At 41.3% G+C, this 27,457-nt stretch overlaps 3 protein-coding genes and 1 long non-coding RNA gene across 5 annotated transcripts; 1 reads left to right on the forward strand and 3 right to left on the reverse strand.

The window, feature by feature from the left end:
* Nucleotides 1–401: 401 nt before the first annotated feature.
* On the reverse strand, nt 402–2,357 carry LOC115159154 (uncharacterized). The gene is made up of 2 exons (XR_003868854.1): nt 1,661–2,357; nt 402–1,498 (listed from the first exon to the last, which is right to left on the reverse strand). It is a non-coding gene; the product is annotated as an uncharacterized LOC115159154 (long non-coding RNA).
* A 3,224-nt stretch (nt 2,358–5,581) lies between these two features.
* On the reverse strand, nt 5,582–15,111 carry LOC115159156 (anthrax toxin receptor 2). The gene is made up of 17 exons (XM_029708612.1): nt 14,568–15,111; nt 14,221–14,292; nt 13,622–13,693; nt 13,310–13,391; nt 13,117–13,221; nt 12,945–13,013; nt 12,380–12,460; nt 12,229–12,289; nt 12,033–12,128; nt 11,525–11,594; nt 10,708–10,786; nt 10,417–10,512; nt 10,205–10,264; nt 9,996–10,091; nt 8,055–8,234; nt 7,853–7,933; nt 5,582–6,015 (listed from the first exon to the last, which is right to left on the reverse strand). Exons 1-17 carry the CDS (start codon nt 14,690–14,692, stop codon nt 5,977–5,979), a joined length of 1,464 nt encoding a protein of 487 aa, XP_029564472.1. The 5' UTR covers nt 14,693–15,111; the 3' UTR covers nt 5,582–5,976.
* A 1,010-nt stretch (nt 15,112–16,121) lies between these two features.
* Nucleotides 16,122–18,636, forward strand: LOC115159155 (PR domain zinc finger protein 8-like). The gene is made up of 4 exons (XM_029708611.1): nt 16,122–16,207; nt 16,330–16,563; nt 16,734–16,959; nt 17,174–18,636. Exons 1-4 carry the CDS (start codon nt 16,205–16,207, stop codon nt 18,364–18,366), a joined length of 1,656 nt encoding a protein of 551 aa, XP_029564471.1. The 5' UTR covers nt 16,122–16,204; the 3' UTR covers nt 18,367–18,636.
* A 116-nt stretch (nt 18,637–18,752) lies between these two features.
* On the reverse strand, nt 18,753–27,222 carry LOC115159157 (ras-GEF domain-containing family member 1B-B). Of its 2 annotated transcripts, XM_029708613.1 has the most exons (12): nt 26,937–27,222; nt 24,955–25,152; nt 24,364–24,486; nt 23,802–23,939; nt 22,450–22,665; nt 22,162–22,236; nt 21,139–21,231; nt 20,855–20,957; nt 20,470–20,741; nt 20,104–20,227; nt 19,704–19,776; nt 18,753–19,546 (listed from the first exon to the last, which is right to left on the reverse strand). In XM_029708613.1, exons 2-12 carry the CDS (start codon nt 25,144–25,146, stop codon nt 19,516–19,518), a joined length of 1,440 nt encoding a protein of 479 aa, XP_029564473.1. In that variant the 5' UTR covers nt 25,147–25,152; nt 26,937–27,222; the 3' UTR covers nt 18,753–19,515. The 2 variants fall into 2 exon arrangements, with proteins under 2 accessions (XP_029564473.1, XP_029564474.1); XM_029708614.1 differs by lacking the exon at nt 26,937–27,222 and having other exon boundaries at nt 24,955–25,320.
* Nucleotides 27,223–27,457: the final 235 nt, after the last annotated feature.

Here is a 27,457-nt window from a genome sequence, read left to right on the forward strand (position 1 = left end):
GAGTGGATAGAAACACATTTTGATCGACGAGACGGTGGCCTTGATAGAGAACCTGTTGAGTCTAGGATCGAGCCAACATCGGGCCAAGGTTCTTCCTCCTCATCTGATGTATGCCCTTTAAGTTGCCTTTCTGCCTTTTGAATGATAAATCCTGAAAGCGAAATGCACGTGTCAACTCTGCGTCGCAGGTTTGGTTCAGGAGTTTGCATTCTCCGTAACTCTTCATAAATGACCTGTACATCAGAACAGGTGCTTTTCATGTTCTCAATCAGCTCATTTAATTAGTCCTCGGAGGCCGAATCAGTCAATATTTCCTTGCCTATTCTTGCATGATACTTCCACTTCTCATGGATGATCCTGTACCGACGTTGTACACTCTTCAGCCTTTCTTCTTGAAGTTATTTTCCTTTCTCTGTTAGGGATCGGGTTCTTTCACTTCTTCGTAGCCTTTCCACTTCTTCTGCAGACTCTGTGTCTGTCGCGTCGGGTTGAGCAGGTGATTTGGTAAATTCACGGCATGTCTCAGTGTTTGTGTCTGACATTTTGTGATGGATGTGGTATGTGTGTCTCAACTATTGAGCTAGAATTGGATTTATATTAGGCTATGGGTGAATGTAGTCTACAGTAGGCCTAAATGTGATTAGCCAGGAAGGTTAATAACTGTATGAATTCCTTAACTGTGAAGACTAGGTGGGTAGCCTAACTTCTAAATATAAACTTCAGTATTGCATCAAGATAACTATCAGCATTTAAACTTAGCTAGACTTCAAGTTGACTTCAATTTCAAAATAAGATTGAAAATTACTTTGGTACAAATAAACTTAGTATAAACCTTAAATCACAGAATGAATATGCATATAATGCATTAAATCACATATCACTTCACATAATAAAGGAATTTCACATCAGTGGAGGTACCTTTTAAACTTTGCTTAAATTGCCCTTTATGCTTGGCTAACACCACTTTTCATAAAACACTCATCTTAATTTCAGTGTATGATTATCTTTTATCTTTACTCAAAACGTGTTCACTTGCTTATGGAGTTAAGTTTCCCTTTAAATCTCGTAACACGTAACAACCACAAACACCAGCACATTCGATTTATCCCCAAAACATGTAGGCTAAGCACAGTATGTACGATTCATAGAGCTGAGTCCTTAGTTGCAATTTTCCAAGTAGAACTACTTCTCATCCCACCTTAACTTGAATGTTGTGGTAGAGTGCTTTTGGCCTGAAAAGTTGCGCTTTCAACACAGTCCAATCACCGTTGCTTGCTGTCGCTAAGCCGACAATGTCATGGGCTTTGCTTATCTGATCTGCTGGATCTTCGTTGCGTCGTTACCCGCGGCGATCTTGTTGTCTCTCCTACCCGTGTTGAGCAGGCGAGTTCTCACTGTAGCTCTCTTCACGACAACAGACACAGGTTGGTTCCTTGAAACGGGCGTTTATTGCATTGCAGGTCTTTTTCTCCGATGCATCCACGTCACGCCGTGAGAACTATATGTTTGAATGAACACAGTAACGTTGATAAATTATACAGTACTGAAACAAAGAAATACAAATGGCGCTCGGCGCAACAATACAAATGGCGCTTGGCGCGACAATACAAATGGAACTTGGCGCGACTATGAACAAAGTTCTATAGGTAGAACAAAATACCTCGTTGGCTGCTTGTCCTGAAAAGAGGTTATTGGATCCTTAAAGTCCCTTGAAAGTCCCTTTACTGTCTTTCTTAGCCTCTGCCATCAACAATTATGACTCAGACTAAGATCTGCTTAAGTTAGATTGCACACAGTCAATTAACAAATTCCGTAGCAGTAACACAACAGAGAACGTTAGTTCCGGGATGGAACATAAAAACACAGACAATGGCCTAACGTTAATTTACATGTTACATCACATTTAAATTCTTATCTATACATCAGTAAATCATTTATTTATTTACTACATCAAATAAACCTTGAATTATGTATTAATCATGCATCGTGAACACAGCATCTATGTAACTACACTTACAATGTAATTGAATTACAAGTTGAACTACATGTAGTTCACTACTTCCCAACATTGAATCAAATGCTAGAATATAGTTTTTTCTAGGTCATCAAGCTACTCCAGATAGCAGTGATAGTGTGACACACAGAATGTATGGTCACATTTGTGTTTATGTATTGTTTCTTTGTATCGGGAAAGAATGCTTTTACTGAAATGCCAGTCCTCCAAGATTTCGCCATTGCGAGGCATTTATACTACAGTTGGCCAGTAGGGGGCAGTGAGATATGTTCGCTTCGCACTGGGACTATATGCGATCCTGCACCTGTGTGTTGTAATTGAGAGAATCTTTGAAAGGGAAGGCACGTTCTCCTGTTTCATTATTTCTCCTGTGTTACAGGTCAGTGAAGTGCAAAAATACACTGAATACCACAATATTGTTTTGTAACTTGACTGTTGAAGTGAATGTAATGGTTTTGAACAATATAGTAATTGTATAAGTTCGTACTAGACAGAAAACGCATGTCGAGTGTAAAATGAAATGATGGCGGTGCATTTGTTCTAGAAAACAACGAACTCCTGAAAATGTTTTTTTAAAGTCACTCCTGGCAATATCCTAAGGGTTTAGAGAATTTAATGTTGTAACTGTGATGTTTAAGAACTTTGTAATTGTTGTACTCTAAATGTTAGAAAAGCGGTTAGCATTTGGCTAGCTGCGGTTAGCATTTGGCTAGCTCCGGTTAGCCGTTTGCTAGCTCCGGTCAGTTGGTTGCTAGCTTCGGTTAGCGCTATGCTAGCTTGTTCAAACATTTTCCAATAATTAGCATTCATGTCAGTTGAAATAGTCTTGTCTATCTATTAGCTCTTACACTTGGTGAATGTATTTTTTTTAGCATGGGTATAAAGTAAACTGTTATTGAGTTATATCAGTCTTTAAAGGCTTTCATGTTTTAGTCTCCTATGGGGCTCTAGTGGGCAACAGTCAACTAACGTTGCACAATTATAACCTAAACAGGTGAATTAAAGTTAAAAGTAAATGTGTTTGGGCTATAAATGTAAAGAATTTGAGGATTTGGATTGGAATGTAATTTTTTTATGTCTACATTGATGTATGTTTGATATGTGTATGAACTAATGTCAGGGATTTACGAGAGATTATTAAATACACTTCAAAGAAAACAAAAGAAAAAATTGCAATACGATGAAAAGACAGTTTGCACATGAGAAAATGTTGAATAAAATAATTGAGAGAACCTTTGAAAGAGAAGCCACGTTTTCCTGTTTCATAATTTATCCTGTGTTACAGGAACTATTTTCTGCTGCACCAGTCCCAAAACTGGGACCTGTAACAATAGCAAAGACTAACAAGAGGATCTGAAACTATGACTAGTAAAATCAGTCAACATGTTTTGGGTAATAGCTAGTTTATTGGATTAAATCAGAGCCAAGTGATTGATCGAAACGTATGCATTCCTCTCATAACACGAAATTCAACTTGAAATTTAGCCGGGCATGCTAGCTGCCTATAGCTTTCATGATAGCCTGCAGAGAGAAAATGTCCTTTTGTTGCATACTATCGATAGCTACGAAGTGTCATCGACAGTACATAGTCCTTACTTCTAGCAAGCATTTAGTAAATCATATAATTTAATGACACTACTACACTATGCTCAGCAGCTGGCTAGCCCTGCAGCTCGTGCTAGCTAGTCCATAAACAAAACAAAAAAATGCTCTGCCTCTTCTTTTTTTAAAGGTTTTATTGGCGGACTACATCCAAAAAGGTGTATTGCCGCCACCTACTGGGTAGGGTAAAACTGAGATACTTTAATCAAAAAAATATGTTAATAATTAAAATGAAACAAAAGTCAATGTACTCCTTCACTTGGTTCAGTTTTCCCTACAAAGTTTCTGCTGTGAAATCCAGGAGATCCCAGAATCTTTTAGCCGCTTTCACAATTTCCAATTTCTTAGATGTTTTGTTCGTTTGTCCTGTACAATTAATCACTTGCACAATAAACAAAATAAAATCAACCTTCACGATTAGTATTTCAGGATCTCTCAACTGACTGACATCCACAGACTGTTGGACATCATCCACTGCCATAGCTTCATCTCTACTCGCTGCTTTGACAATTTTCACAGCTTCTGCATAGGACACCTCAACAGCCCTGATCGTTCCTACTTTGACCTCCTCCACCCTAACAGGGCACTACGGGAACTCTGGAACAATTGCAACACTGTGTATCCTCACTGATTCAACAATGATATTCCAAACGTTTTACATTTATGACATTGAAGTGGCTTTTGTACATAAGCTCGCACCACATATCTCATATATACCAGCTTTATACAGGTCAGGAGAACTTCTTCATGAAACATCAATAACAGTCTTTCCCCCTTCTTTCCATTCACAGTGTGGGTTAAGCGACGTGAATCAACTATTCTTGACATGTTCATCTTAAACTATGACGCCTCCATATCCATCGAGACGCCGGATATGATACCGGTACCCTACTTCGATAATCATAACATTCCACTTCATGCTTCGATAATTTGTGCTTTCTCCTTTTGTTCTTTTGACACGTGAAATCAACATCATAACACTCCTGGTCATTCTGACTGACTCCACTTCTTGTGACCGCAAACGTGTTTCCCAAAAAAAATCATCCTTTCTCATGAATTGCACTCCAACAAGGAATGGGGCATTATCATTCCGAGGCTTATCTTGATTTACAACTGTAGCCCTTTTACAATAGCTCCATTCTTATGTTCCAGTATTCCACTAATTTCCTCTATCTTCACTAGGGCCAACAGAATCAAGCATTACTTCTGCTTCCACCATTGCTCTCCCATCTCCCTGGCAGATTTCCGTGCACTATCAAAAACGCTGTATTGAAATTACCACCGAGCTATAGGAAATTACACAGAAATTACAATTACTATTAGCCCTGTGACACATGTGCCCAAAGAACCCCTCTCTGCATTTTAGAAACTGCCTGAATAAAATAGAAGTTAATGAGCAGCAGTTAAAGAATGCTGGGTCCAAAGATCTGATGAAAAACTTTTTTTGTGGCCCATATGAATATGATGAAAATTATGGAAATGACCCAGATAGGCAAATGAATCATAGCATAGACTAATGATGGCGAAAATGTCGATACAAAGTAGCTGATAAAAATATATCGATTCAGCCTATAAGAAAATGTAGGAGTACTGTTTAATTGTTTAATATTAAATGTGCAAATGTAGCTACATCATGTAAAATCAATTATTTCAATTTTGGCATAGGATTTTGTCCATAGTTGTCTTGAGATCATTTTATGATATGCAAATAAACAATGTATCAAATTATAATTCTTATTTAGTCTTTCCCCCTAAAAATCTCTAGAAAATAAAAGTCTGATCTGTCATTCTCTCTTGAAAAAATATATTTTTTAATGTATAATAAGCATTAGGTCAAGGGATTAGATAAACAATGTGATTATATTACATTATTTAACAACATGAATGAGATTAGCCTGTAGTTTTGGAATAATATTAACCCATTGTAGTTTTAGTTGAAAGTGAAACCCTCACAAACTTTCCACAGAATTTTGAAAGTATTTATTTACAACACCACATTTGGAACAACAGAGCTTAAGTAAAAAAAGACAAGCAAAATACACTTCATTCTTGATAAGAAAAGACAGAAGGCGGCACTCAATAACACAGTTATCCTCTTACCACGTGTTCTTTGATCTCTGGTTACACATAAATTACATTCAATGAAACCGTGACAAGAGGATCGTATAGCAAGTAAGCAAGCTAACATTATTCAATGCTGCCGAACACGTTTGTTTTATCCAAAGACAAACCTGGATAAATAAAGCTGACATAAAAAACAAACAAGTCCAAAAAGAGGCACATCGATGATGTTTAGGCACGTGGTCCATAGCCCTGTTCTCTCCATAGCCTCATAGTCCAAAGATTATGGTGCGTTTGACCTAATGACTGGGAACTCGGGTGAAATTCATACAGCGCCCCTGAACAAAACAAAATACAGTTCCTGTATTATTTACTTATTCCATTTAAACCTTTTACTTTAAGAGGTAAGTTATTGAGAACACATTCTCTTGTACAATAGCAACCAGTTAGGCTTAAATGTATCTACTGTATTCTATATTTATCTGAAAATATACAGTATAGACCTTCCCTAACAGACTATATTTCATTACAGTTGTAACACCTCCCCACCCCCACCTCCATATCAGCCTAATTCTCATGAACAATGGTACATGGTATTCAATTGTTCATGCCTCACAGCTTGCCTCTTCCGTAGACGGTGCAGACTGCTCAGACCTGCTCTCCACTGGTATGAAGATTAGAACAAGCAACCATGTCAAACCAGCTCTCCTCAATATTATACTGGTAGTGTATGTACCCATTAGCCTCCACCATATATGGATTTATGTATCTCAGATAAATGAGGTACATCAGTTACAAAATGAGCTCATAATGGAGTCACTATATACGTGACATAGAATGGAAATTGTTTTGACAACACTGCATAGAGTTGACATTTACAATAATTGATCATAATTGAACTCAATTGAGGCAGCCGGCTTTGACTGTAATGGGTAAGGAGGAGATGGCGACTGGGCCGGCGAGTTGTCACGACATCACTATTAGCAAATCAAACTAATCAAGCGTAAGAGCATTACTGGCTGAACAGACAGCCACTCCCATTCTGTCAAGAAGGGAGCCACCATCATGAGCCCAGTCAGATAAGAGCAGGTACCAGCCCCACTAAAACCATCCACCAGAAATCACAGCTAATATATAATCAAATACGTTTTAGGGAGTGTTTGCTTAAAACAGCAGACAATTGTGTACCTATGCCTTGATTCATAGGCTATATTGACAATTTATCCAAGAAATAGAACATTTATCAAATTCAGTACAGCAATTTACAACAGATTTAGTACATTATAATCACATTAACACCAATTACAGAGGGTACCCACCCCCACCTTTCTCAGTAAAAAGAATGGCCAGCGTCCCCCACCTCCGTTAATGAGAGGGCAATGCACGCCCAATCCAGCGTCTTAATGAACGTGTAGTGCAGTACACCAGCGCAGTGTGACAGAGTACACCAACACAACGTGACAGAGAGGGAGGTTAAGAGGACAAGAGGTCACACGCTGCCCCTCGTTTGTCCCCCCCTCCATCCCTCCGTCCCCCCCATCCTCGTTTACATCCAGCCCTGCTCTGCTCGTTATCTTGTAGTGAGCTGTGACATGCCAGAGGCCTCACAGAGAATAATGGTGCTAATAGGCATTAGGGGGTCAGAGTCTCACAAACATAGACATCCATCCCTACTCTCTTCCTCTCTCCATCACTCATCTATAGGATCCCTCCATCCCTCCATCCCCCATCCCATATGGGTATGGGGGGAAAAGTTAATGGCTAAAGCACCATCACTCATCTATAGGATCCCTCCGTCTCTCCATCCCCCATCCCATATGGGTATGGGGGGACAGTTAATGGCTAAAGCTGTCACCTCCTCTCAGTGGACAGAGTGGTAACTGACCTGTCATGTCCTGTCTCTCCCTTACTGCCCCTCATCCCCTCTCCACTGATGAGCCTGTCTGCTCGGACCACTAATGAGCCAGACAAGGTTACTAACATGTGAACTGGGCAACATTGACCAAGCAGAATGGAGATCGTTAAGTATGTCCCTTTCTCCCTTAATTTCTTTGTTCATGAGTTTGTTGAAATCGGGGTTAGGGTCAATTCCATTTTCAGTCAATTTAGGAAAACAATTCAGAAAGTAAACTGGAAGTAAACTGACTGAGTACATTATACAAGGGGGTGCCTTACCCTGTCCTGTGCTGTTGGTCTCAGGACAGCAACTCGATCATACTGTCGCCTGAGTAACGCCACCAGCGCATCAAAACGCCCCTAAGAGGATGTAACAACGAAACAAAGTGATGATAAAATAAGAGTCAACTTGTTGGTTTAATATACAAAGCCAGTTACTGACAGCCATTGTCAATGTGGCTCTGAATGCATGGTGACTAACCTTGATGGGTGTGTACCATTTGGACTGTTCTGGGGTGTGATAAGTAGGGGGTGGTCTCTGACTCATTGGTTTTCTAATGATAGGTTCTTCCACCTCCTCTTCCACCATTGTGACCACCGCATTCTTGGCTTTCTCTAGTCGTGCACCTTCCTCTGTGGAACCTTTCTCACCCCAACGAACCTAAAACACAGTTTACAGCAGGTTATTTCACATTTTACACCTTTTATATTCGTTTAGCACAAAATAACCATTCAGAACATTAGAGTAACTAACACCACTCAAAATAAAGGGATGCAATTTGCTGTCAAGATATAGTACAGCCCAAATAGAAAAGGAAATGATAGTTTATATGGGGTAATACTCATTCAGACATACAGTTGAAGTCGGAACTTTACATATACTTAGGTTGGAGTCATTAAAACTCGTTTTTCTACCACTTCACAAATTTCACAAATTTTCCAACAATTGTTTACAGACAGATTATTTAACTTAGAATTCACTGTATCACAATTCCAGAAGGTCAGAAGTTTACGTACACTAAGTTGACTGTGCCTTTAAACAGCTTGGAAAAGTCCAGAAAATTATGTCATGGCTTTAGAAGCTTCTGATAGGCTAATTTAAATAATTTGAGTCAATTGGATGTATTTCAAGGCCTACTTTCAAACTCAGTGCCTCTTTGCTTGACATCATGGGAAAATCAAAAGAAATCAGCCAAGACCTCAGAAAAAAATTGCAGACCTCCACAAGTCTGGTTCATCCTTGGGAGCAATTTCCAAAACCCTGAAGGTACCACGTTCATCTGTACAAACAATAGTACGCAAGTATAAACACCATGGGACCACGCAGCCGTCATACCGCTCAGGAAGGAGACGTGTTCTGTCTCCTAGAGATGAACGTACTTTGGTGCGAAAAGTGCAAATCAATCCCAGAACAACAGCTAAGGACCTTGTGAAGATGCTGGAGGAAACAGGTACAAAAGTATCTATATCCACAGTAAAACGAGTCCTATATCGACATAACCTGAAAGGCCGCTCAGCAAGGAAGAAGCCACTGCTCCAAAACTGCCATAAAAAAGCCAGACTACGGTTTGCAGCTGCACATGTGGACAAAGATCATACATTTTGGAGAAATGTCCTCTCGTCTGATGAAACAAAAATATAACTGTTTGGCCATAATGATCATCGTTATGTTTGGAGGAAGAAGGGGGAGGTTTGCAAGCCAAAGAACACCATCCCAACCGTGAAGCATGGGGGTGGCAGCATCATGTTGTGGGGGTGCTTTGCTGCAGGAGGGACTGGTGCACTTCACAAAATAGATGGGATCATGAGGTAGGAAAATGATGTGGATATATTGAAGCAACATCTCAAGACATCAGTCAGGAAGTTAAACCTTGGTCGCAAATGGCTCTTCCAAATAGACAATGACCCAAAGCATACTTCCAAAGTTGTGGCAAAATGGCTTAAGGACAACAAAGTCAAGGTATTGGAGAGGCCATCACAAAGCCCTGGCCTCAATCTTATAAAAAATGTGTGGGCAGAACTGAAAAAGCGTGTGCGAGCAAGGAGGCCAACAAAAATGACTCAGTTACACCAGCTCTGTCAGGAGGAATGGGCCAAAATTCACCCAACTTATTGTGGGAATCTTGTGGAAGGCTACCCGAAACGTTTGACCCAAGTTAAACAATTTAAAGGCAATGCTACCAAATACTAATTGAGTGTATGTAAACTTCTGACCCACTGGGAATGTGATGAAAGAAATAAAAGCTGAAATAAATAATTCTCTCTACTATTATTCTGACATGTCACATTCTTAAAATAAAGTGGTGATCCTAACTGAACTAAGACAGGGAATTTTTACTAGGGTTAAATGTCAGGAATTGTGAAAAACTGAGTTTAAATGTATGTTGCTAAGGTGTATGTAAACTTCCGACTTCAACTGTACCTCCATGCGTTTCATTCCTCCGATACCTCTTCCCCCATAGTATGATGCATCCACCATGGGCCACTTCCTCTTGGGTAGACGGTCCTCCTCTGGTTCCTGTAGTGGAGGAGTGAGTTCGGGGCGTTAAAGTTACTCTACAATGGTGTGACGAGAAAGACATAAAACACATGGCACTTCTAAGAATACTACCATAGAATCTAAGCACTCACTGGTACTGGAGGAGGAGTGAGAGGAGGAGTGGGGCGACGGGGAGGGGGGTCCTTGATCACCTGTAGCATGTACAGTATAAAACAGTCAGCAGTTATACAACAATGAATTACTATGTACTGGCATCTCAATCTACAACTCTATTAACTCATACTCTCTCCCTGCCTTACTACCGGAAAATACAGTCGGTCCTGGAGGAGGTTGAACCACTCACAATAGTGCAGCAGAGCGGCCAGAACCACCACAGCAGAGCCAGAACCAGCAGCAGAAGTAGAACTAAGATCAGGACCAGCACCACTGTCCCATCAGACTGCAACAGGAGACATTGTAAAACAAAGCAGCCCACGAAACAGACTTTATCAGATGATGTGCGACTTCATATCTAACGTTATATCACGGACTTCATCAGACTAGACTTTGGTGGACTAGGACGGAGCAAACTATGTAAGTAGAATGAGGCCGTTTTGTTTTGAGTGTTGGTGTGACCTGTGACACCGATACTCACACAAGTTGTAGCGTAGATAGTGAACGGGCTTGAGATGTAGGACTGACCGTTGTTCAAGCTGATCAGCACATCTATCGATCTATCGTGGGGGAAAAGAAAATCCAGCACAATTCTATTTTTTTGCTTTGCGTGTGCGTGTGCGTGTGTGTGTGTGTGTGAGAGAGACAGAAAGAGGGAGGGAGAGAGAGAGAGATACTAACAAAGTAGGTCAAACTTCATTTAAGTATCGGTCTGGCAGACCAACTGTTGAAATGCCAAGGCACTGTGCCACAGCAAATAGGCATGCTGGTGGACAGGGTAAAAACTAACACAGGGTCACAAAGTCTAACATATCACATCTTCCTCTAAGCTGTTTTAATGATAGTGTGCCAAACCATTTTGGTGGGTCTCACCACTACACATCGGTTCAGCCTATTCGGTCACATTTTATGAAGAAACCAGGCAGAGTCCCGTAATGGACTAGGGATGAACAGCTGCTATTCTCCAGTCACCACCAGGCTGTCATTATATTTTTATATCATTTGAAGTTGTTTCCGTTTGCTTTTATAAAGCGATGAACACCTGTTACCCGTCGAACCCACTACTGGATAAGAGCGTCTGCTAAATGACTTAAATGTAAATGTAAATGTACCCACCCTGAATGGAAGTGTGTGTAGTCGCTGTGGAGAGTCTGGGTTGCTGTGTGGTTCAGCTCTCACGGCAACCAACCAACAACATGACATTCCTTTGATCTGGCCAACTGAGCGCGCTCAGTAGCTCACTGGCCATTTATGGATAGAGGAAGTTCGAAGAGGAGAGAATTGAGTGCAGCACTTACTGTCCGACTTCATGCAGCACTGGTGCTGGACACAACAGATAGCCATCCTGCACCACACTAGGCCGCTCATCTGGGGGGGGGGGGGAGAGGGAGCACGCTGGGTGAGCTCATTGCCCTCTCAGTGAAGAGACTTTGTGTGTTGTGTTCTATTTTAAGCAATAAGACAGATACCAGCTCAATGTACTCAGCTAGCGGCATAATGTTCCCTGACCCTACTAAATGAGACACTGTTCTGTTCTCTCTGAAACACAACATTCACTCCACGCCCTCAGTACTTCATTAGTGTGGCTACTTCATGGGGACATTCAGTAGACTGCATCCTGAGCAATGGGGCTGAAGTGCACTGTTGGGTGTACAGCTACGAACGACGGTGGCGTCTGGTAAACAGGAAGGAATGTAGTATGAACAAGCGCTTGGGGGGGGGTTATCGTCAATCTGCAGTCTTACAGTCGTGTGTCAATATTGGAATGCAGAACATGTCGCATTATGGAGCTTGGGGTATACTAACTGTATGTCTTCTGGTTGACAGTGAGAACGCAGATCACTCCATCCTGGCTCCTGCCACGGGTGAAGTCATATCCTCTCAGGACGATGTTGAAAGATTCTACAATTTTATAGGATTTTTCAGGCACAAACAAATAACAGTTTTACCCAATGATAGTATTGGTATCGGTATATCAAAAAACTAAAGCTTTGCAACGTACCATTTACGCAAACACTAGTGGGCTCTATCCTGAATATTTCTGTGCAGGACTGCTTCAAAATCTGTGAAAAATAGGAATAATGACAACGTTAATGACATGGTATGTGTCTTAACGTTTATTTTGACGTATTGTTGGATGTAATTATTCTGACCGAATTCACAATGCTTTTGAGTGCATGAAATCCAGCCAGCACTGGGAATACTTGGTCTTTGTTGTCTGCAATGTCAACAAGCTGTGAGTACAAGAGGAAAGCATATGATATTACACAACATCAAAAAGATTGTCTTTCCACAGCTACGTACAACATAGCACTTTCTCCCTCTGTTTTCTGTACATCTACAAAACAGCCTTTTCTCCCTCTGTTGATGTTTTCCGGTCTGGTTTCAAAGGCTGATCTAATGTAATGAAACCATAAGAGGAAGCAGGCTGGCACGATCCAATTAGATGATTAGAGTACAACTAAACTTCCTGTCCAGACTGCTAACGCTCTCTAAGACAGACAGATGATCAAATCATAAGACGGGTACGCTTATTTTTCTTCCAATATTATGGTAGTCATTAGTAATTCCAGTATGGATTCACTTTGGCAGTGCTCAGAGATTTCAACGTAAACAAAATAGTGTATTGCAGTGTGAATATTTCATGTGTGCTTATGCAGCCTTCAATTGATAGAAAGGTGAGAGCACTGCATAAAACAGATCCTTAAAAACACTCACCTGGCTCTCATCAAAGTCTTTCACACCAACACAGTACACTCTAGCACCAAACTCCCTGGCGGTGTTTGCCTGCAACAAAAACAGAGGAAATAGCTGTGTACCAGTCAGTGCTCAAAGCACTTCCAGCAAGTACTATTTTATTACTCATCACCGTTTAGTATAATGGTATTACCTCCTTTACGGTTAGTTCATAAGGATAGACTTCCAGTTTCCCATCAGTCAGAGCTATGATAATACTGGATGACCGTGTGACCTGGGCCTTCATCTGCTCTGAGGCCTACATAGGGGAAGCCATGTTTTAATGTAGAACACAAACAGTCCAACAACAAACAAATATAGAATAGATTAAAATAGAAAATGCTTACCGACTTCATGCCTTCGTGCATGTATGTTTCACCAGCCGGTCTGATTTTGCTTAACTTTTTCAAGCCTTCATCTATTTCATATCTACAAAGAGATTCTATCTGAGAAATTATGTTAATTGCCTGTGTGTTTGTGTGTGTGTGTGTGTGTGTGTGTGTGAGAGAGAGCAAGAGAAAGAGAGAAAGAAAGAGGAGAGAGAAAGAGAGGAGAGAACGAAAGAGCGAGAGAAAGATGAGAGGGAGAGGGGGGAGAGGGAAAGAGAGAGAGATGCTATGTACTGTGACAAGTGAGAGTGTGTGTGTGTGTGTCTGTACCTGTCTCCAGTTAGCGGTAGAATCACCTCTGCCCTAGATGAGAAAACTATGTAGGAAACTCTCATCCTAGGACTAAAACAAACCGAAAAACACCAAGGAATGGGATCAAACACCAAGAAGTTACTGGTCATTTTGTATTTAAAAAGACTTCACTTACAGTAGGCCAACTTATCCCTCCCTACACTCTTTGGAGCTAACCCTTTTCTCTCCTAAATTACAATTATGCACAGTTGTTACCACAACCAGCTGTTTCAGACAACTGTTCTGGAGTTAAATTTAGTACCCCACTATTACAACTGTATCCAAGTGTTCGGTGGAGCTACATTTGATCAAATGCCTATTGGCTACTGCTTGAAAAGGATTTGCCCCACTTTCACATGAGTGTCTTAACTACTAACTTGATTCCTCACTGTGTAAATATCGTATGTCCTTGGTAAATCATTATTTGACTAAAAAGGGGCCCATTCTTCTGTTTCATGATTCAGATTGTAAAGTGAACCATAGTATTGATGGGCAGTGATGTATAGTGTTCAAGACAAGTTGCTCATTTCACCTCATACACAGAGCTTGGACCTGAGAGTATGACTTTATTCACTTACCTCACAAAGCGGTTGGTGAGCTGCTCCACAAACTCATAGATCTCTCCCCAGTTATCATGCACACTCCCAGACCTGTAGAGCAGTAAGGAACGTTCCCTGAACCAGAACCAAACAAACCCTTACAAGGACTAGACAGACTGAAATAGAACTCAAGTCATTGAAATACTATTTACAGGAGTATTTTACACACAAAACGTGATAAGAAAATACTTGACTAGTGCAATCTGACACATGATAGATTCTATAGAATCGTGTTGATTCAAGTTACTTTACCATTAAAAAAAACACTAGTAACTTTAATATCAATTACATCTTGCGTTTAGTCTGTAGGCTATAACGATACTTACCTGTCTAAAACGAAATAAATATCAAAAGCTCCATGGCAAGATGCCTCTTCGGTATTACAAAATAATGTGTTTAGGCCTATAAGAAAGGTAAGCAGGAGTGCTATCCACTGTCCGTTGATGATCATTGCCTTGATAAAAAATATATATCTTCATTGAGTTTGCACATCGTACTGTAGCACTGACTAGAGTAGACTGACTACCTCACATGCGCTTTCTTCGTCTGGATAAAACAAGACTCAAGACTGACTCCTGATTTTCCAACGACAAAATCGAAAATAAACTAACATGACATTTACGCGACATGTTACTGTGTGTCTTTGTAAATACTATGTATCGTCCTTGCCACTTGTGGGTAACTATTTAATTTTCTGAATTGAGAGAATAAAATTATTTGGGGCGTGCCTCCTAGAGAATTACCGCTGATACTGTGACAGTACCGTCTCATCTGAAGTGAGCATGCGCAACAGAGTCGAACAAACGCGCAAGAGAGCCGAACAAACGCGCAAGAGAGCCGAACAAACGCACAAGCGCGCCTTTGAACCCTACTGCGCGCCTTTGAACCCTACTGCGCGCCTTTGAACCCTACTGCGCGCCTTTGAACCCTACTGCTCCCAAGTCTCACAGGTTTTCCCAAACTCTTCCTGGAACGTTCCCTCCTGCGCGCACGTTTTGGTTTTTGCCCTAGCGCTACACAATTGATTCAAATAACCAACTCATCGTCAAGCTTTGATTTTTGAATCAGCTGTGTAGTGCTAGGGCAAAACCAAAATGTGCACACAGGGGGGGACGCGAGGAGGACCGAGCCTGGGAAACCCTGTAACTACACCACCAGCACACTGGGCGGGGAGACAGCAGGTGACAATATTTTGTTAAATATGAATAACTTATGGAACTATTTCAGTTCGACAACCAAACTTTATTGGAGCTTGACATACAATGAATTAAAGACAAAACCATAGAAAAACGTGGACTTGACTTTTAATTAAACAGACTGAAATAAAAAAATATTGTTTTGTTTGAAAACTTAAATTCGACAGATTCTGGTGTCCTTGTCGTTGTGGTCGTGACAAACAATGTGGAATTTGCTCAGTAGGCTACTGTGTGGAGTGAATTCCAGCATTGTAACCCATCAATGAGCCAAGGTTTGTCTGTCGCCCGAGGAGGATACAGAAAAGTGCATCACTCCATTTACCCGACACACACTCGCGTTTATCGTCGTGGCCGCGGGGCATGCTTGCACACCAGAACATGACCCGCCGTCACCTAAATCCACTATATTTTGTCCCTATTTACCAAATGTCATGAATTCAATATCCAATTGAAATTGGCTTCTACTGTACATGCGCTGGCTGGCCCCTGATACCCATGACCTCTTTAGACTGTCCATCCATGCACCGACACTTTCTGATTGTCAGAGACCATTAATGTCACCCATCTAACAAGAGGATAAAGGAGGGGCGGAGAATTGTCAAATCTCATTGTGCAGATTAGATTAGACTATAAAACCAGCTCCTCCAGTCGACCAGTCCTATGGCATGTATTGGTGGACATCTACAAGACACAATACACTGTATAATACAAGCAGGGATAGTGCAAATAAGAGAAGCGCAGATCTTTCCACCAGGCAGCTGTTTGCAATGGTAAGTATTGTTTGGGATTTAGAGCGTTTTTAGACACGTTTTTGGAGGGCATTATTCAAACAAATTATTTATTCTTAATTGTCAGCCTAATGATATGGATTCTGATGTTATCTGGTTCTCAGGAGATCCTGGAGGCAGAAATACGTTCCAAACTCGTTTGGAACACAGGGGCGAGAGCTGCGCAAATTGCGCAACGATGGATAACTGACATTTTTACGCGCGTCCACACCACCTGCGACGTTCCCGAACACGCAGTTTTTGGACCATGTGAGCTGAATCACACCACTGTTTATGACAGCATCGCCTTCATCGCTCTCAAGTCTATGGACAGAAGATCGGCACCATACATTTTAAGGGTGAGAACATGCACTTAAATCCATGCGTCTTAAACTAATGTGTTCCAAACGATTGGCTGGGGGCAGTTTCTCATGCCCGAATACAGGTCTAAAATGCATCGAAACTTTCAGTTGGCAAAATGCTGTACTTGACTTGTTTTTGTAAGACCGGTTTCTATTTGGCTACACAGGTGGACACCTCAGCGCACAAAATGCCCACTGACGGTCCGATGTGGCTGCGGCTCGTCCAGTCAGCCCGGAGCAGCGAGGAACAGAACCTGGAGGCCTATGTGAAGAACGGACAACTGTTCTTTAGAGCCCTCAGGACGATCCAGAAAGATGAGGAGCTTTTGGTGTGGTATGGGAAAGACCTTGCCAAGCTTCTTCTACTGAACCCATTGCAGACGCAAAGCAAAGGTATACATATTCTATGAATGTGTATTACAATATATACATATATATTATTCATAGAATTTTTTATGATTGAACTATTGACTGCAATTAAATATTAAACATTAAAACTAGATTTCCCCAATATGTTTGTACAATTCAAAGAGTATTGGCAAAGGTTTATGTCATGCAATATTGGCAGAATAAAGTGATATTCATCCATATTCATCTTTATAACCAGGTGCTGGTTCACACACATGTACAAACTGCAACCAGGGGTTTGAGTCTGAATTCCCCTTCCTGGCACATTGGAGATTCCTTTGCACGCAGAGACAACCAAACAGCCACACCACCAAACCTGGTCAAGACAACACCAACCGTGTGAAACCTGACTTCCTTCCCATTCCTGCCTTCAAACGGAGCCATCCAGAGACAAGTCCACAGGATGGAAAACCTGCAACAGACTTCCACAATCTAGCCAGGGATATGGAGAATACCAGTAATAAGACAGGCTTGTCTGGTACCAGGTCGGCAGGGAGTGCCCTCAAAAGGAAACACATGGAGGAGGATAGAAATGGCCCACAGCCTCTAGTCAGGAAGCAGGAACCACTGGAGAGAGGTTACCGTACTTTGAAGGTGAACCAACAACCTAGCCCGGTCACCTGCCACTTGCCCACCAATATAATAAGGAGCACCTTCACTAAAGACAGAACCACTCAACTAAAACCACAACTGAAGACCTCAGGGCCTGAAGACATCAGATCCAACCCACAGAACCAGAGAATTCAGCCCGGAAGTGACCCAGCAGTGGAGCAGAGAGACTCAAAGAAGAAGGCTCTGAAAGACACTCTGTCTCTATCTTCATCCCGCTCTGAGGAAACCTCCACTGACTCTCCTCCTGTCACCTCTGCCTTCAACCAAGTCTCTGTCTCGGGGAACAGGAGAAGTGCCTTCTCCCAGCCCCCACGCTCTGTTCCACTTCCCCAGACTACCCCCCTGCCTGAGAGGGCTAAAATCTCCATTACTACTCCCTCTACTGATCTCCACAGACCTGTGCTGGTCCATGGTGTTTTGAAACAGAGGCACCCTCTTTATAGCCCAGCAGCTCTCTGGCCCTGGACCCCAGGGAGACCCCTGCAGGTCCCGATCCCCCCCTCCCAGGTGCTCCTGTCCCCTTCAGTCTCACGACTCTCTCCCCTCTGCCTGCCGGCTCAGAACTGGTGTGCCAAATGCAACGTTTCCTTCCGTCTGACTTCAGACCTGGTGCAGCATATGAGGTCTCACCACAAGAGGGCGCTGGATGCCACAGGATCTGCGTGTGGGGTGAAACAACAGCGTCACAGGGAGAGGGAAGAGAGGCTCAAGTGTTCCATCTGCAGCGAGGTCTTCAGACAACGTCATCACCTCGCACGTCACATGACCTCTCATACATGAGTTCAGTGAGTTCTTATCATTAGTGATGTATAATATTCATATTGATGAAGATACTAATGGGGAACTAATTAAACACATGAACTAACTATTATGTAATTATTATAATGTACATTAACAATGCAATGACATTTTATTTGAAACATGTATGAGTCTGCTTTATATATAAGGCGTCATTTTTTCCCCTTAGAAATAGTTTAGATTTTCCTCTCAGTTCAGTCAAATGTGACATTTTTAGTATGTTATTTACTTTCTCATTCTTTTACAATAAATTCTTGTTTTTTTTAAATAATATTACAATATTTTCGGTGTGGATGTGACTTGATTGTAAGCTTAGTTGTGAACACTAGATGGCACTAGAGAGAAATTTAGAGAGACAGAAAAATAAATCACCTTTAAATGTTCTTTATTTTCTTCTAAAATAAAAATATACCTCTTATTTCACATAAGAACTTAATGTAGAGTACCCTGATAAGTAACACATTGGGATGGGCAAACAAACAATAAACACATACACGATACAAAACCAAATAGTAAAAAAAGAAGAGAATACATTAACATAAAACATTTATAAAAAGTAATAGCTGTAAGGTAAACCAACACATGACAAAATTAAAAAATTAAAAAACAGTTAACTATTCACCGCTGGGTATTCAGTCATATTCATATTCCTTCCACCAAAGACGAGATGAGTTTTGAGGTTTGTTTTTTTGTATCTTTAAAGATTCATCACATATATGTAAGTAATTCATTCCTAACATATGCAAAACACACTATTTAGTAAGAACAATAACATAAAAGAAATAGCTTACGTTCTAAGAAGACTGAGCGAGCCAACCAGCAACAAGCTCATTACACTATAGAAAGACTACTTCAGAAAAGCATAGAAAACTATCAGTAACCATTACGACCCATTGGTATAAAAAAAAATGAACTGTAATACTGTGTGGGTAGACACGTTACAAATGAATCATCTGTCAATGTACAGTGCGAGAGGCAGGATCTTCAGTTCTTCAGCCATAGAGGGAGGCATCCTTTCTCTGAGTCCTTTGAACAGTTCTTTCTCAGCTCTTTCGAGAGCCCACCGACCATGAGCCTCTTTAGCTGGGATGGAATAATCACCCAGACCAGTGTCCCACTCATGACCGTCACTCACCGATGCTCTCTGTGCAATAGGGATGACCTGCAACATAGGACACATAATACAATGTTTTGAAATACAAACAGTGCACCATGTATGAGCGCAAAATCCACACCAGGAACTGACTTGCCTAGTTAAATAAAGGTTCAAAATCCAAGTGTCAAGTTAGGTAAAAAAAAAAAACAGTCAAGTTACACACCTGAGAGACCTGCGACTGTCCTTCTCCATGTGGTTCTCAGGACCTTCGCTCTCATAGGAGGCCAAATGCAGCTCTGCAGAAGAGACAAAAAAACATGACTATCCCCGAAGCCAATGTTATGAGATACAGTACTGATTATAGTAGGGTTTGCACTTTCATATGAGTGTGGACTTTCATCCTCCGTTCATATGCTGTATCCTTTACTTAGACAGTACAGAATTCGAAGGGGAGGCGATGCAGCGGGAAGTGTGGACATTCGAACCCTGGTCTCTGTGGGGAGTACACGCGTGCAAACACCCAGGGTCACGTGTGGGTACCACTAGACCCCAGGCGCTGCACATTTTGTACTGTTCTAAATAATTGACACGTTAAATGTAATGTATCTGTGGACAACACTCACCATCCTCGGTGAAGACTGGCGTTGTGACGAGGTACTGGAGAATCTTCCTGTCTCTCTCGAAGGGACACGTCACCTGGCGCCACACCAGGAACTCGCTGACCTGTTTCGCCAAGTCCCACAGTTTCTATAGAGAAACAGGAAATGGACATTCATTGAAATGAAAGATAATCGACAACAATGTGTTTTTCACCTGCTACTTAAACACCAAAGGCCAATTTCTTGGACCCAGATTGTTCTAGACTAAAAAGCTATTTCAATGGAGATTCACCACTGAACATACTTCTTAGTCGAGGGAAACCAGTCCATACAGTAAAAGTCTTGTCATGATTAGCAATAATGCATTTACTGTACATTACTCAGACTCACTTCAAAGTTCACATGACCGTTGGATAGCCGGCTGGCACATCCTTCGTTGAGGAAGTAGATGTCCTTGATGAGAAGGCTGAAGAATGGAATGACTATCTTCTCCTGGTTGCTGTGTGCTGTGATAGATCTCTGGGTGGCTCCTCGCAGGGCAGTACGGTAGTTATTGAAGTTACTGGAGGGGTCCATTTGGTGCTCCAGTATGTCAAACTTGTCTGTGTTGACTTTGCTCCAGGTCTTCCTCAGCCGAGACACAGGACTCATGTTCATCCCGGCTGTGGAGAGAGGAGAGCAGGGGTTTAGGGATCAATTCCATTTCAATTCAGTGAAATGAACTGAAATTCCAATTCTAATGTAGAACATTCTAGAGCCCTGTATTGTAACTTACTGATGATGGCCATGAGTGAGTTGAAGTTGCCGATGTTGAAGCATTCTCTGGCCACGTCTATGAAGAACTCCAATGCCCGAGCTCTGTGCTTCTTCTTTACTGGCTGGAAGGAGGGAAGAAAAACACAAAACCATTGGAGCTGTGTGAGAAGGAAAAGATCAAAGAAACAAGGGAGAGAGGGGAAATAATGTCGACGGAGAGAGAATTGTAGTAGACGGGGGAAAGAGACAGACACAGAGAGAGAAAGAGGGAGACAGAAAGTGAGAAAGAAGGAGAGCACTCACCATACAGATTTCAGTGGCCACCAGATAGCTGAGTCTGTTGAACCAAGCTACATAGGCCTCCAGGTTAGTGGTCTTGCGTTTTCTAAAGAAACTCTGAGGGAAAAGACAGGTCAAGGTTACTTTTTTAAAAATGATTGTCTAGTATGATATCCATGATGGATATGTTGTTGTTGGAGCATTTCAATTAGTTCTGCTTCTTTTCTTATAAACTATATGTGGGCTAGAGTTGTTTCTCCCATTCTGTTCATGACTAGTTGTTGCGATGTACTCTATTGATAACTCTTAATGGACTGACACAATGAAGTCAGCCACAACCCATTCAGTAGCCTCACCATAATTACTGACAGATGGTATCTTATGTAACCAGTGGAAGGTAGTGGAGAATGTTATGTGGAAGGTAGTGGACGATGTTATCTTGAAGGTCTTTGACAATATTGTGTGAAATGTAGTGGACAATGTTATGTGGAAGGTAGAGGACAATGTTATGTGGAAGGTAGAGGACAATGTTATGTGGAAGAAAGTGGACTATGTTATGTGGAAGGTAGTGGACAATGTTATGTGGAAGGTAGAGGACAATGTTATGTGGAAGAAAGTGGACTATGTTATGTGGAAGATAGTGGACAATGTTATGTGGAAGGTAGAGGACAATGTTATGTGGAAGAAAGTGGACTATGTTATGTGGAAGGTAGTGGACAATGTTATGTGGAAGGTAGTGGACAATGTTATGTGGAAGGTAGAGGACTATGTTATGTGTAAGGTAATGGACAATGTTATGTGGAAGGTAGTGGACAATGTTATGTGGAAGGTAGAGGACTATGTTATGTGTAAGGTAATGGACAATGTTATGTGGAAGGTAGAGGACTATGTTATGTGTAAGGTAATGGGCAATGTTATGTGGAAGGTAGAGGACTATGTTATGTGTAAGGTAATGGGCAATGTTATGTGGAAGGTAGAGGACTATGTTATGTGTAAGGTAATGGGCAATGTTATGTGGAAGGTAGAGGACTATGTTATGTGGCCTACCTTATGGTTGTCCAGGGGATCTTTCACACCAAAGGCTTGGATGAACTCTTCTGGTCCGATAAAACTCAATCTGTCCTAGAATTGGAAACGGAAGAATTCTAATAAGCAAATATTTCTAAAACAATAGTGTATTTCTAACAGTACGGTACTTCAATTGATAGATCACGGGTACTTCTAAATCAACACTAAATTCTAATGATGAAACCGGCCATTCAGTTTGAACTTCTCTGAACACCACATATCACGAATACAGTATACAGTACGGTCTACAGTATGTTCTCTCCTCACCAGTTCAATGTGCGTGAGCTGCTGGGCGAGAATAAAAGCATCGTCACTGATGCTCAGTACGTCACTCCTTTGTCCGTTCTGCTGTTTGCTCTTCAGAGCAGTGGGTCTCTCGGCTGCGGAGGCATTGAGCGTGGCGATAGCCTCTTCGTACTGACCCAGGGCCGCCAACCTTCGGATTAACCGCTGAGTCATCTGCTGCATGGCCCTCCACGAGTACTGATGCAAAACAACATCGAGCGAGAGATCAATCTATGCATTGTATACAAGCGAATAGTTTATTTCCAAAAAGCTATATCCACACATTTTTCACTTGTTTTTTTTCTTAATCAGAAATGATTGCTTATGGGTACCTTCATGTGTGTGTAAAATATGACTATTTATAGATTTTAGATGTGTATGATTTTTTGTTGTTGTTGTTGTGCAAAACACTATATATCCATTGTTTAGCTGGAATGGGATGTTCATGTCCTGTATATTTGACTGTGATCTGTGGTTGTCTCACCTAGCTATCTTAAGATGAATGCACTAACTGTAAGTTGCTCTGGATAAGAGCATCTGCTAAATTACTAAAATGGCAAATATAAATGTTTTACCTACAAAATCTCATACTACTCATTTTAAATATTGATGTCACAAATGTATAATTTGTAATGCAGTTATTTGATACATTAGATGTAGTTATTTGTTACTTGTTACTTATTTCTCTGCGAGTGAGGGGGATATATAGTATTTTGCAAAAAACATGATTATTTGTCTATCTGAAATGAAACCATCAAGTGATAGATTTTAAACAAATACATGTCTGCCATTGAACCCATGCCATGATTAGATAGTGAAAAAAAACACACCAATCACTTTCATAATTTCTTTAAACAATAAAAGCTAATTTACCCACTTTTCTGAAAATGGATATATAGCATTTTGGAAACAATCTTTTTAAGTACTGATATTAGACAACATCAAGAGAGAGAGAAATCCATATCAAGGTATATTTGTATCTGTGCTGATATAATGACGAGGGCGCTGAGTTCATTATCGAAGTCTGCAACTCGTGAACTTGTTGTGGGTGTGTATTCTCACCTCCTACGCCATCTATGCTGATATAAAACATATGACCCATCTAACACACAACACATATTATGACGTAACACAAGTGAACATATCACACACCTAATGATAAGACTAACAGCACAAGGCAGCATGAACTCAGCGCCCTTGATCAAGCTCAATATGTGCTAAATAAGGTGTCTGATGTCACACGCAGCCATAACTGGTCAAATGAAATGTCTGATGCCATGTCTATTGTCATCTCTAATGAGTCAGTTAGTCAGAGGTTATATACGGGTACTGACCTCATCTCCTCTGGCCAGATGATGGCTCATCTCTTTCAGGCAGCGCATCATCCTCTCATCTCTGAAGTCATAGGGAAATGTCTCCGTCCACTCTGTCAGCAGCTGCACGATCTTTGGAGCGACGTCTCGTATTCTGATCTGAGGACAGCGAAGAGAAAGACATGCCAGTGTGAGACAGACTGTAAAGAGGTGCTGTCCACTCCTGGTTGTTTAGAACTAGTGTGTGTGTGTGTGTGTGTGTGTGTGTGTGTGTAGGTGTATCTCTGTTTGTGTGTGTGTGTGTGTGTGTGTGTGTGTGTGTGTGTGTAGGTGCATCTCTGTTTGTGTGTGTGTGTGTGTGTGTGTGTGTGTGTGTGTGTGTGTAGGTGCATCTCTGTTTGTGTGTGTGTGTGTGTGTGTGTGTGTGTGTGTGTGTGTAGGTGCATCTCTGTTTGTGTGTGTGTGTGTGTGTGTGTGTAGGTGCATCTCTGTTTGTGTGTGTGTGTGTGTGTGTGTGTGTGTGTGTGTGTGTGTGTAGGTGCATCTCTGTTTGTGTGTGTGTGTGTGTGTGTGTGTTAGCTACCTTATCAAGCAGCAGGTCTCCAGATCTATGCTGCTCCACACACAGGTGACACACCCGAGACATGAGCTCATACGGGTGGAGGAAGAGACGGGAACTCAGCAGGAAGGTGAAGACGTACGACCTCTGACGGAGAACAAGAAAAAAAAGATTGTTAACATCAACTCATGTTGTCGTCAACCCAACACCAGCCCAGCACAATACGGCACATTTCCCGCTGTTCAATGGTCATTTCAGTTAACGATATATACGTTCTGTGTGAGTCTACCCATTTGTTCTTGAAGAATATAACGTATGGACTTAGTACACAACCCGAAATATAACCGTAGCCTATTTGGCATAAAAGGTTGCATTACTCCCTTGTCTATGTTTTTGTTGTTGTCATTAGAGTCCCCCTGAGAGAGCATTTTGGACCAGAGATAACAACACACATCAGAGTAGTAGTCCACTGTACAGTATACACATTTGTCCTTGAAGAATATAACAGTTAAGCCTTATGAGATTAATTGTCTTCCCCTTTCATAACCCCAAATATGTTTGTATGATTCCATTGTTTATGTTTTATGTTTTTGTTGGACTAGAGATAAGACTCACGTCAGGGTAGTAGTCTACTGTGGGAACTAAGTGTTGTATCAGGGCCTCCAGGGAGCCTGAAACAAGACTGTTGTCATGGTAGCACATGTCCCCGTAGCTCGCTTCCATGGGCTGGTGGTATTTGTGGAGATTGTTGTTGTTGTTGTAAGGGCTGGGGCTGAACTTGCCAGCGTATGGTGTCGTGGGAGGCATATTGACCTGTTAAAAGAGATTTAAAATATAAAAACAATGTCAAATCTTTGTTCTTCTCTTAAACTCATAACTAAACACTTTATTTTTCATGGTTTCAACTGAATGTTATTTCTCCAAGAAAGAGAGAGAGTGAGTGAGTGAGTGAGTGTGTGTGTGTGTGTGTGTGTGTGTGTGTGTGTGTGTGCGTACTTGTGTTTATGTGTGTGTGACAGGGAGAAAAGCTGTAAAAAAAAAAAAAGCTGTGTGATCGGTTACCCTAATGTTGTTTACCCCCTACTGCTGATTCTAAGTCTACACCGTGCTGGTATACGCCTGACTATGCCACTGTCTCATGTCCTTGCTACTGCTGATTCTACTACATTCCGGTAAGCCTGTTTATGCCACTGTCTCAATTACCCGCCATCCTGGCCCATCCTTTTTCTCTCCCTGCTGGCTTCCTTAACACTGTTAAGAGATTAAAAGGTCCTTTATTCTTTAGTCTGGACAGACAGAGGCAGCATTAATGATGGTGACCTGCTACAACAGGAGCTGATGATCTACCCCGCAATGGACGTTTTCAAGCAATCACCAACCAGCATTACTACAACATGTACCCCCCCCCCCCACCAAGTACAGATCAGGCCTACTAAAGCCTACCACATTTGAATGAAAGTGACATTCTCTGACTGACCAACAGGCTGACACTACACTACAGCCTGGCTGGGGATGAATAGGATCATAACGGTTACGTGGAAACAGATAAGAACCTCATCTATCCGATAGAGAAGCAAATATACTAGAGTTATGAAGAAGAAAAAACAGCTATACTATACTGTATCCATCTTGGATAGATAAGGGTGGATAGTGTTTATAAGATGGAGGGAATAAGAAACCTCACGTCCCACCCTGTTTTGTCTGTTCCGTAGCCTAGAAAAAGAAGAACGGAACATCTGATAGAGAAGCAAATACAGACATAAAATAAGATGGGTGTTGTTTCGAAAGAAAGTTCATTCCCACACATATCCCACCCTGTTTGTCTGATCCTTAGTCTACTGTAACCATCTAACTGTAACCCAGACAGGATAAACACAACCCAACCCACAACCCCTGGCACAGTTTATTACTCTTGACTCATGCACTCTTATTATGTGAAAAGCGCCAGCCTTCCATAGAACTCTGGGTTGAACCCCACTCAGTCATAACACTAGTGAGTAATGAAGGCTAATGCATGCCAGACAAGTCATTATTTGGCCATGCTGCAGACTAGAGCAAAAACAATAACACAGTTGACGTCTATTTAAAGTTTCACATCACATTACATTATATCAGATATGAGTGTCTGGGATTGCTAAAGGTGATTCTGGAAATATTTAGCAGGTCGTAAAAGTCAAGATCTGTAATCATTATGTAAAGGTTAAGATCTGCCGTCATTAAGTTGTTTTTGCCTTCACTCAAAGTGCAACCCTCAAAGCGCTGTCATTTATAGGTCAAATGCATTACAGAACACTTTTGTTTTGAAAGTTTCATATTCCCAGCATGTTTCCTTGTCACAAATAATCAGGCTCACAGTGAACACACAGATCTTAATTTGAGCCAGTTTGCTACAGTAGGGAAATAATACAGCAGCAACAAGAAATGTGAGTTATTATGTGGATTATAATTCATGAACATTTATACCATTTTCGTTAGGGTATTTTAAAGTGGAAATTACAAACTTTAGAAGCCTTTATAAACCATGAATACACTACAAATTCACAGAAACAAAAGAGTGATCAAATTAAGATCCTACATCTGTATTGTGATCAACTTACCCCAACTCGAAAAAAAAATCGAATTGTAACAGTATAAAATGATGTACACTATTTGTATCTAATAAAACGATTCCACGTTTTTGGAAAATAAAAGCAGATGAAAGAAAATAATCCTTCAAAAATGATCCTTGGAAATAAGTGCAAAACGCACACAAATAAAAACGATCAGTGTTTTCAGAGCATGCAATTCCTATTCGTAAAGTCCATCCATTGTGTCTGCATGATCCTTTGAATGAGAAGTCATTGGAAACCGCGACCACGACCAGCCGTATTCAAATGACTTGCAGAAAGCCGCGAAACACAGCCTATAAGAGGCTTAGAGGCGGATACTTCTTCATGGAAGTAAGCCAATCACAGGGAAGGACCTGAAAACCACAAATGTTAGAGCAATCTTATTGGTCAGTTTTCCTACCATCGATTGTCTTTGAATGACATTGGATCATACTCTTCCATGATAATAATAATTTTGTGAAGAGGAAAAAGGAAAATCTAATTTGCTGGAGGGAGTGTGGAAAGGCATA

The sequence above is a fragment of the Salmo trutta genome, chromosome 23, assembly GCF_901001165.1.
Source record: "Salmo trutta chromosome 23, fSalTru1.1, whole genome shotgun sequence".
NCBI classification, from domain to species: Eukaryota; Metazoa; Chordata; class Actinopteri; order Salmoniformes; family Salmonidae; genus Salmo; species Salmo trutta.

Coding starts and splice junctions, on each gene's coding strand:
- LOC115159156 (XM_029708612.1), bottom strand. CDS start 14,692: ATGATCATCAACGGACAGTGGATAGCACTCCTGCTTACCTTTCTTATA. Junction 13,392..13,621: donor CTACCGCTAACTGGAGACAG/GTACAGACACAC, acceptor ATCTCTTTGTAG/ATATGAAATAGATGAAGGCT. Junction 10,265..10,416: donor GGCCGCTCTGCTGCACTATT/GTGAGTGGTTCA, acceptor TACATGCTACAG/GTGATCAAGGACCCCCCTCC.
- LOC115159155 (XM_029708611.1), top strand. Junction 16,564..16,733: donor CGGCACCATACATTTTAAGG/GTGAGAACATGC, acceptor TTGGCTACACAG/GTGGACACCTCAGCGCACAA. Junction 16,960..17,173: donor ATTGCAGACGCAAAGCAAAG/GTATACATATTC, acceptor CTTTATAACCAG/GTGCTGGTTCACACACATGT.
- LOC115159157 (XM_029708613.1), bottom strand. CDS start 25,146: ATGCCTCCCACGACACCATACGCTGGCAAGTTCAGCCCCAGCCCTTAC. Junction 21,232..22,161: donor ATCCCCTGGACAACCATAAG/GTAGGCCACATA, acceptor CTTTTCCCTCAG/AGTTTCTTTAGAAAACGCAA. Junction 19,777..20,103: donor GCCAGTCTTCACCGAGGATG/GTGAGTGTTGTC, acceptor TCTCTTCTGCAG/AGCTGCATTTGGCCTCCTAT.